This window comes from Pantherophis guttatus, chromosome 1 (assembly GCF_059756535.1).
Source record: "Pantherophis guttatus breed Tessera chromosome 1, ASM5975653v1, whole genome shotgun sequence".
In the NCBI taxonomy this organism is placed as follows: Eukaryota; Metazoa; Chordata; class Lepidosauria; order Squamata; family Colubridae; genus Pantherophis; species Pantherophis guttatus.
In genome coordinates, this window is record NC_142063.1 from 322,343,279 (window position 1) to 322,353,882 (window position 10,604).

At 40.4% G+C, this 10,604-nt stretch overlaps 1 protein-coding gene across 3 annotated transcripts in view; it reads left to right on the forward strand.

The window, feature by feature from the left end:
- Nucleotides 1-10,231, forward strand: part of SCARA3 (scavenger receptor class A member 3) — a 30,555-nt gene extending 20,324 nt beyond the window's left edge. For all 3 annotated transcript variants that reach the window (XM_034421209.3, XM_034421208.3, XM_087888643.1), the window contains 3 exons: nucleotides 45-143; nucleotides 3,343-4,386; nucleotides 9,112-10,231. In XM_034421209.3, coding sequence (XP_034277100.2) covers nucleotides 45-143; nucleotides 3,343-4,386; nucleotides 9,112-9,551 — 1,583 coding nt within the window. In that variant the 3' untranslated portion in view covers nucleotides 9,552-10,231. The remainder of the gene's footprint in view (nucleotides 1-44; nucleotides 144-3,342; nucleotides 4,387-9,111) is intronic.
- The last annotated feature ends 373 nt before the right edge of the window (nucleotides 10,232-10,604 follow it).

Consider the following 10,604-nt stretch of genomic DNA (forward strand, 5'->3'; position numbering starts at 1 on the left):
GAAGAGAATCATATGCTAATTCATTTTTCATGCTTTTCTTTCAGTTTTCAAGAAAGTGGGATCAATAGCTGATAAATTTAACTCAACTCAGACATACTATGAAAAGACGATTGTGTCAGTCCAAGAAAATCTTCAGGAACTAGGTAAGAACAATGTTGCTACTTTGATGTTGTCATCCAAAAAAACCAGAAATGTTACATTCTAATTAGCTCCATTTATTCCCATACTGATATGGTACATGTTTCAGTTCCTACAGAGGTTTGACATTGATATCTCCTGTATGCAAGGCAAGGCAAGGCTCCTTTCATATTGCAAATTGGAAAACCTCTGGTCCTTCAGATGGTGCTGAATTAACAACTTCCAGCATCTCTCATAACTGATTTGGCTGGCAGTTGAATTTAGATTGGGGGGCATTGTGGTTATGGAGAGGATTAATTGATTGATTGATTGTTGTAAATTCTTAGAAAATTCTTAGAAAATTTATATAGATAATTTTTCTTCATCATAATCTATCCCTAATTGGTTTTTCTGATGTTCCAATAGTGCACTCATTGCAACTATGGTTGAGTTCATTCACCTTGCTGGCAGGCATCTTCTTCCATCATTAGCACCTTCTCTTGGGAACTAGGTATTTGCATAATGTGTCTTAACTAGGGTGACTTGAGCCTCAAGTCAGAACTCTGGGTTGATTTGTTTGATGAGTCATTTGTTTGTTTCCTTGGCTGTCCACTGTATTCATCATAGCATCTGAATATCTTTTCCAAGGGATTTGTGGTTGCGCTACCAAGTGCTAGTCTGCAGCTTATTTCTTGACTGTTCCTTCACTGTTGATGGTTGATCCTAAAACACAGAAGCTATCTGCCACTTCAGTATGGACAAGGGAATAAGTTGTCACTTATTTTCTCTTTCAAGGCAATGATTTTCATTGGATAGGGAGTTTCTATTGTGCCTTTCTAGGTTCAGAGGAAGCATCTTTTCATGCCAGCAGCTGGGAGTTTAAAACTTAAAACACCTTCCCATCTGCTATGACTCTCGGATCAGGTACATTCACACAGAGGCTAGTCAGAATCATCAGGTTGTTTTCAATTCTTTTATTCCTCTTATAAGAGGAATCCCCCTTATAAGAGGGATATCTTATCCCCTGATAAGAAAACAGAAGAACCCGTTAAAACAAAGAAATAGGCAAAAGGTTCAAAATATTGCAAATAAAGCTGCTTCTTTAAATCAACCTAAAAATTAGCTGTTGTTGGGACACTCTTTTTCTTTTTTTTTTTTTTTATCCAATCATAAACATTCTGTATTTCATGGAATTTACCTCCCTGGCTCATACCCACCCCTTGTTATCTCCATCTACTTTTGTTCCCCTTTTTCTTCTCTTTCCAGTGTATTTACGTTTTTCTCTCATTTTCTTGCACCCTGCTTCTTCTTTTCTTTCTTGCTGTTTCTGCTGGAAGACAGGAGTGTGCATGAACTGTATTTGTATGATGATTGTTTCGTAGATGTTTTTGAGACTGGATGAGTATATGAGGATTGTGGATCAACTGAAATATCTTATTTACACACATCTGGTTTTAATTAGCAGTAATTACTCTCTGTTGCTGTTCTGGCCTTTTCATTATGAGGATTATAACTTCTCATAAAGTATATATCCATACATACACAATTATGTCACATGGACATGTAGGCATCTGGATGCCTACTCCAATTAGTTTCCAGTTGGCATAGGCATTTTATATAGGAAAGCTGGGATCAGACCACATTTGTTAAGAACTTTTACTCTTTCTTTGGAGGGTTCATCTCGAAATTTGGAGTCATATATGATAGGATGCTGGTTAGCTATGTAGAATAGTGAGGGAAGACACCCTCCCTCTCCTAGAAGAATGAAATATTTTGAGAAATATTAAAAAAGCATAATATTATAGATGGAATAAAGAATGAGAAATGGAGAAACGTGCTCTTGGAAAGCAGCCCCCAGCTTTCTTAATAGCCCCAGCAGATATTTTTTACCCATTAAGAAAGACTGGTCCATCCTATCTATAAAACAAAAGACCTTCAGCTCTGGGATGATGGGATTAAGACATGATCCTCCAGGACATAATAGGATTAACCCACTAGCAGCACAGCTCACTATATTGCACAATTTCCTAAGGACATTGCATCCGCCAAGCTTCAATCAAACCTGGGAGCTCAGACAAACTCCTAGAATTTGTACATGGCCCCATGAGAGTCTGACAACAGCCAATAGAATACATGTTTTTGCACAGGAACAGGAAGTTCAGGTTCAAAGCCCAAGAGAAGGTATAAATAACCCCCCACACTCTCAACTCCATGTGGTCAGCTGCCCAGAACCACCCATGTGCTTCTGCTTCATCAATAAATGGACCCTCTTTCCAATCAGCCTTCAGCCTCCATTTTATCTCAAGTGCCTTTCTCCTGGCTTGGACCTGGATATTTCTTCCAACAGTACAGTGGTGGGTTGCCCCCGGTTTGCACAAGTTCTATAGAACCAGTAGTAAAACTGGCGGGAGGCTCCACCCACCGACCCCGACGTCATCAGAATGCTTCTGCGCATGTGCAGAAGAGCGCGCGAGCGAAGCGAGTGTGAGCGTGCGTGCCCGTTGCGAACCAGTAGTAAAGATAAGTAGAACCCACCCCTGCAACAGTAGCATAGGAAAAATCATCCAGTTAATAAGCTTCTGCGTATCATTGACATTACTTTGAATGATTGGATTTATGTGTTATTGAATCATATAGCCTTGGGACAACTTAAAATATATGTTTTTCCATAAGGAACAATTTAGAAACATGGTGGCTAGAACTTGTTTTCCATTTATTCAATTACATTTTGGTAACTGAAGTTCAAATAAGACTTGATGTCAAAGACCTGTGATCCATTTCTCAGTTCTTAGGTATTAGCAGATTACAGTGATGGGAGGAAACCCGGGATCCAGATCAGGGACCTTGTAGCAAAAAATTGAGCAGTGCCACCAGTGCCTCCAACTTTTTGAATGCTGGGTTCAGCCATCCCCAACTTATTGTTTCCAGCTGTGTTTAACAACAGCTTACATCATCCTCAGGCAGCAAGGACCAAGCTTTCTGGACTGATGTGATTTGCAGATAATCACATTGGGAAGCTATTCGGTATCACTTTAGCTTAAATTCTGCAACAGTGAAACTGGATTCTATAACATGTGTTTATGTTTGTGCAGGCACATTATTTTTCCTAATACGTTCTTCATAATTTAGTCATGGGAAGGAACAATTGTAATCACTTATTGCTTAAACTTTAGCATTAAAACAGAATTATCAACTAAACTGATATGCTTTTGCTCCTCCATTCAGATCAGAAATCAATGGACAACTGCTCCTTGTGTCATGACACAGGGCAACTTGGACAGGAAATTAGCAAATTGCAAAAGGAGTTGGAGGAGATTCAGAAGAAGCTCTTGGCCCAGGATGTATTACTTGATCGAGCTGGACAAGCCCACCAGCAGCTTTCATCTTCCAGCAGCAAGATCACTGATGATGTGGATAGATGTTTCTTTGCTGTTCAGCAGGTCAACCAGAGTTTGAGCCTCTTTCTGGCCCAAGTGATGGGCTGGCAGGCTGCCACTTCTCAGCTAGGCAGCTCACTCAAGGAGCTAACACAAGAACACTTTGATGTTGAAACTGCTTTGCTGCAAATAAACTTTACCAATAGGCAGACCTCAGACTGGGTCCAGATCATCCAAAGAAAGACAAATGAGGAGACCCTGACACTACAGAAGATTGTGACTGAGTGGCAGAACTACACCCGGCTGTTTGGCAGCGTGAAGGCCACCTCTTCCAAAACAGCTGATCTGGTCAAGAATATTCAAACTAATTTAGCTATTGCCTCGCAAAGGATCAGCCAGAATTCAGAGAGTATGCATGACCTCATACTCCAAGTAACAAGTTTACAGTTGCAGCTAGACAACATCTCTTCTTTCTTGGATGACCATGAGGAGAACATGCATGACTTTCAATACCATACCCAATACATGCAAAATCGGACAGCTGAGCATTTTCAGACCTTAGAAGGCCGTATGACATCCCATGAGATTGAGATCAGCACAATCTTTACCAACATCAATGCCACTGATAGCCATGTCCACAGCATGCTCAAGTACCTGGATGATGTGCGACTCTCTTGCACACTGGGCTTCCACACACATGCTGAAGAGCTTTACTACCTGAACAGATCGGTCAGCCTCATGATAAGCCTCACAGATGCTCTGCGGGAGCGTTTTAGCCTGCTCAATGCCCAGTTAAACTTCAACATTCGCAACCTTTCCATGGTCATGGAAGAGATGAAAGCTGTTGACATCCGACATGGGGAGATCCTGAAGAACATCACCATCATACAAGGTAAACAAATAGCAGGATTGGGTTTCCAGGTGAATATCTCCCAAATAAAATCATCCTAATAAACTATTCAATGGAGCTGTGAAAATGTAAGAGAGTCTATTAATAATTTCTTAGAAATACATTTTTCTGAATAAAAAACTTCATAAACTAAAAGATAGGGTATCTTTGAATTTACCCAGGGATCAGAGGTGGTATTCAGGTTCTGACCACTTCTGGAGAACTGGTAGCGGAAATTTTGAGTAGTTCGGAGAACCGGTAGTAAAAATTCTGACTGGCCCTACCCTCATCTATTCTCTGCCTCCCAAGTCCCGGCTGATCGGGAGGAAATGGGGATTTTGCAGTAACCTTCCCCTGGATTGGGGACGGAATGAATATTTTACAGTATCCTTCCCCTAGAGTGGGGTGGGAATGGAGATTTTGCAGTATCCTTCCCCTGCCACGCCCACCAAGCCGCACCCACCAAGCCATGCCACACCCACAGAACTGGTAGTAAAAAAATTTGAAACCCACCACTGCCGGGGATGCTTATAAATAGAAAGTTTACAGAAAGCTTTCAATTCGAAAAGCAAGCAAACAAACAGTACACAAAACGATAAAAAAAAAAAATCTGTCAGTTTCCTAATTATGTAAAACAGTTTCCATGTAACGATTTACAATTTTGATGTGAATTAGTGAAGAAAGCAGGAGGCAAAGGTTAAAGAGGAACTTATTCAAAATTATTTTTTTCTCCCTCACAAATTTGGACAGTTTTTTCCAAAAAAGCACATGTCCACACACATTATCTGCCCATGGTCTAGTGAACAAGTTCTTATATATGCTTTGGTTTGTATATAATGCCACATCACAATAAGTGGATCCTACAGCTTTATAAATGAGAAACAGTAAATCATCTTATGGCATAATGTGATGTCTGCACCCAATTAACACATTAGATCTCTATCAGACCTGGCTGCATTCATTTGCAAGCAAGGTTTGGATTCACACATTGGGTTAAGCCTTAAATTAATTTGTTTGGTCTTTTAATTTAGAGCAATATATAAATACAGTCTTTTTGATCTGTAAGCCATAGTTTATGGCAGGGGTGTCAAACTCAAGGACCGGGGTCCGGATCTAGCCTGCAGGGTGCTTAGATCCGGCCCACGGGGCCGCCCTGGAAACAGGGAAGGACCGGCCCGCGGTGCCTTTGACAGTGAAAATTGAGCTCATAAAGGCCACAGGCAGCCCTCCAGAGCTCCGTTTTCACTGGCAAAGGGTTGCAGGAGGTCGTCACAGCTGAAAACGGAGCTCGGGAGCCTGTTTTCTCTGGCAGAGCGTTCAGACCACCACAGGCACCCCCGACATGATTGACATCAAGCTGGCCACGTCCATCCTGGACATGTCTACCCCACCCCAACCCTGATGCAGCCCTCAATGAAATCGAGTTTGACACCCCTGGTTTATGGTTTAGCATTATGTGTTAGTCGAGCATCTTGTCCAATTCAATAGAGTTAAAACAAACCATAGTTTATTACAATTCATGAGTCCATCTTTTGTTATTGATCACAATGGAGCAAATTCTATGCACTTTTACTTGGAAATAAGCCCTAGAAAACTCAATAAAACATTTTAAACACATATGCATAGAACTGGATACTCCCACCCTGTCAATACAATTGAGAAAGAAAAACCTTGCCGGGAACAAGAGATGTTATTCATGTTATTTGCCACAAAACTAGTATTAAATTTTGAATAGTCACCACTTCCTTTTAGGAGTGAATATGAGGGAGAGAGAGAAAGAGAAAATCACCATTCCATTATCTCCCAGCCTAGTGGTTTTCTTCCCTCTGAAGGCTGACCTGATAAGCCCAGGTAGTCGGGTGTGCCTGGATAATGACAAATAACCTTGATTCTCTCAATGCTGTTCCATCCAGAGGCTCATTGGTCACCTTTACAGAACAGAGAAATCCACTGTTTACTTTTATTTGCTGTATTTTTTTAACTAGTTAATTAGGTTATATCCTAGAATATTTAAAGAAAAGCTCTTGAATACTTTGTAAGTTTCTTTAAATCTATGTGAAATTTCTGGTTTTGTCAGTTTCTGGCCACTTTTTAAAAAAGGCACCATGAACTGTCTCATCAAAGCAGGAGGCCAAGAGGCATTTATTTTCAGTTCGATTCTCCATCTTAGAATTAAACAATAAATTAGCATAGATGTATTATCACAGCAGTAAGAGCGCCCTGCTGCTTCTGCCATTTTAATGTAATACCCAATTACATCAGAAGGTTAATGCATTTTCATGCAGCTGATTGTCCCCTTAGCTCTATTATCAGCCTTGATCTGAAGAGAGCCCCTCTTTGGCTAGAAATTTTCTTCCTAGTTTCAGGTATATGCCAGCTTAGATAGGGCATTGGGGTTCCTCTTCCTGTCATCAAACTGTAATTTCTGTAAGATATCAAGCCTCTAACTTTGTAGGGATTAAAATAAATCTGCAGGCAGTAGAAAGTTGCAAAAAAATATATATTTTAGGGTAAAGATAATTGAGGGAGGAATATTTTGGCAGAAAACCTAAGGGGGAAAATTGCAAGGTTACAGTCAACAAAAATATTTGTAGCTTCACTGCAAATGAAGCAGAGAATGCATAGACAAACGAGGTATTGGCCAGACAAACCATATCACAGCAATCTATTCAAATAAATGTCATAAATTTGGAGGACAACTGTAAATTCAATATGTAACTTGCTGCTAGGATCCAGAAAATGTCTGCATAGAATTGACACTCAGCACCCATTCATTGCCTGGATGAGATCAGCTAATTAAGGTGTCTTTTAGATGAGCTGGCAACTTCAGTTATAAAATCTATGGCTCCCTTTTTGGAAACAGCTGTCAATCTACCTCCTGCCTGTCAAATGCATCACCTGGGGTAGAAGAAAACAAGAATTTGAATTTTGGAAAGGTGCTTCACACATGAGTAACTGAAGCTAGGCAGCAGGAACTATGTATCTGCAGCAAGCAAGGAAACTTTGTTATTAGCTGAGCATCCATTGAGATTTACAATACCAAAATTGAGTATCAAATTATCATATAATAATGGGAGTGAGTGTCCTTCCTTCTCTCTTTCTCTATTAAAAGAAAAATATCTGCTTTTAACTTAAAACATCAATTTTAGAAAGGAAAACAATCTTACTACCCTAATTATTTTTTTAAAAAATCTCGATTTTTAAAAACTTGTATTCTCCATTGGATAATGCATGACTGTTACAACCCCCGTGACTTTCAGAGAGGAAAAACTTGCTTAAAATTACCCTAACCTTCTGCCCTCCACTCCCCAAAACTATAAGAACTACCTAAACATTTTCAGAATGCAGGTGCTTTGCCTCTCTGCAGGAGTTTTCCACATTTTGATACTTCCGAATATAACTCAAGTTATTTGCAAGGAGTACAGCTGTTGTTTATACTACTAATGTTGCTCTTATTGGTTTGCCCCAGAATTTCAAACCAAAACTTTGTTCAATCCTGTTGCATTTTAGGGGCATTTTTCTGCAGTTATGGTGGGGAACTTCAGTTAGAAACACTTTTCTGAATCTTAAAATGCACTTGAAATAAACTACATGAATATCAAAAACCTCACTTTTCAGAATATTGTAATATTTATATTATGGACATATATACAAACAAGTATTATAACTTACAAAATTACATATACAAGAAAAGCTACAAAAGTAACGAAACTGTTGTTTTAGAGGGAAATGAACACAAAATATGTGCTCTAAGAAGAAAGTGCACATGAAATATTGTTATAATTACTATTACATTTGCAAACTGGGGAAAAAACATGCCAAAACAAACTTCACAAAAATGAGAAAGAAAGCAAATCCAAAATGCCTTAGTGCACTTGATATGCCTTGGGCCTAAATCAGGCTATTTTGTGTCTCAGGCGGGATGAAGTAATGGTGCCTCCACAAAAACAGAGCAGTCCAAAATATGTCCTGAAGTTACAGAGGATTATAGGATGGCAGAAGGGTTTATGTGAGCCCATCCAATGCACCACCATTCCTTAAGCAAGCTCTTAAACTGTTGTCCCAATGGTACTTTTGCAAAAGGCAACTGGATTTTCTTTTTCCCTGAAGACTTTCACTTCTCATCCAAGACACTTCTTCCGTTCTTAAGCTGCTCTTCTAATCAATTCATGTCCATTTCATCATGCCAGGAATTATGCCAGGCACTACAGGGTTGTACTCCAAAGTAATTGTCCTGAAAACTCCAAAAGGTTTGGGGGAAGTTGAGGAAGTTTTATGGGATGAAAGGGTCACCCTTCAACCAGGTTGTTTTATTCTTAAAATTCCTGAAAAATCCAACACCACAAAAATGGGATAAATATTTACCTTGCCCACTGTTGTGGGATTTGGATCCATAAAGGGGTACTGGCAGGCCATATGGGGCCAACAGTCTCTGCTTGTGGCACCATGGGCTGCAGCATCCTTACTTCAGGATCCTTGGGGTCATCAAGGAAAATTGTTCTTGGTGTCATCTACAGATTGCCATTGAATCAGAAGAAACCATTTCTCAGCTATTATGCTTATTTCCTGGGCTTTATCCACCATTATTTTATTGAAATGATTGTATGATGTGTAATAGTTTTATTTTGCATACTATTTAGGGATGATTTTAATAATGATGTAAACCTCTTTTTTTTAAAAATGGTATTGCTGCCCATTCTCTTAGTCTTTCCCTGTCTCTTTCTTCAGGTGTTCCTGGCCCTCCTGGCCCCAGAGGATTCAGAGGAGAGCTTGGCATTAAAGGGCCACCTGGAACCAGAGGAGTAAAGGGTGATATGGGGAACCTGGGCCCGCCTGGGCCACAAGGGTCCTTGGGCCCTCCTGGACCTTCTGGACCTCAAGGCGAGAGAGGCGCTGTGGGTGCAAAAGGCCCCACTGGATTCAAAGGAAGCAAGGGTAGCTTTGGACAAGGGGGTTCCAAGGGGCGGGCGGGCCCCAAAGGGGACCCTGGATCTGCAGGTCCTGAGGGGGCCATTGGTCCACCTGGCCCACCTGGTGCACCTGGGAAACCGGGCAACCCAGGCAAACCCGGGGTCCCTGGTCCTTTAGGAATGATGGGCCGAAAGGGGGATCCTGGGTTACGAGGTCCACGTGGATTTCCAGGGCCCCCAGGACCTCCAGGAATGTAAATTCTCCCTCCCCCCCCCAAAGTTTTAATGTGGACAATTGAAACAAAAAAAGCTCTTCGCTGAAGACACCTGTCTCCCCAGGAAGGCATCAAGCTAATGGGGAATGGATGGTGTCATTTATTCTGCACTGTCAAATTCCATTTCCAGCATACCTTTAGGGGTAAGCTTGAAAAATTGCTTCAAGTCACTGAATTTCCTTAATTTTGGGAACTTCGAACGCAAAGAATTGCGGCTGCTAAGTAAGTAGGAGGAGCAATCACTGGTAATTAGAATACATGGTTTGCATGTAAATGGTCCTAAATTCAGTCTCTAACACCCCCATAGAGGGCTGAAGCTCTGGAGAGACATTAATACTTAACATAGCCCAGAGTCACTTGGTTCAGTGGGTGGCTATAGAAATTGAATAAATAAATAAATAAAAATTAGCCATGCCAAAGGAAGAAATGGGCTGACTCAAGCAATAGCAACTCCCTATCTTCATGTTGCACAGTTGCCATGCTTTTTGTATATATGGGTGTGTGCATGTGCAAGTGTGTTCATATGAGATATTGGCTCATATGCTTGTGCATTCATTCCACAGTGCAACTAGATTGTGTCACTTCATCTGTACCTCTCTTACACATGTATGGTATAACCGCTACACATATACATCCAAAACAATAAAAAAAAATTAATGTCAAGCTGAGATGAAATTGTGTGTCTTCTTTGTATGTGGTGGAGCAGAGACTTGTAAAGCTTGCCAATTCCAATGTCTATTTCGTGGGGTAGTATATTCTTCCTGACAAATCAGTTGGACAACCTGTTATTTTCCTTATGAAAGAAATAGAGTACACCAGAGATCATCTGTCACTGAGCATTGGGTAAGCATACAAGTTTAAACAATTAGTAGTAGAAGTAATAGTGTAGCAGTAGTAATCTACAATTCGATTCACAGTCAAAGAGTGGTAGGAAGTTTAATAACTGAAATTCTAACCAAGGAATGAAGAATTATTAGGTAACAATCTTCTCATAATCTTAATCTTCTCATCGTTCCTATCTCCTCCCACTTATGAC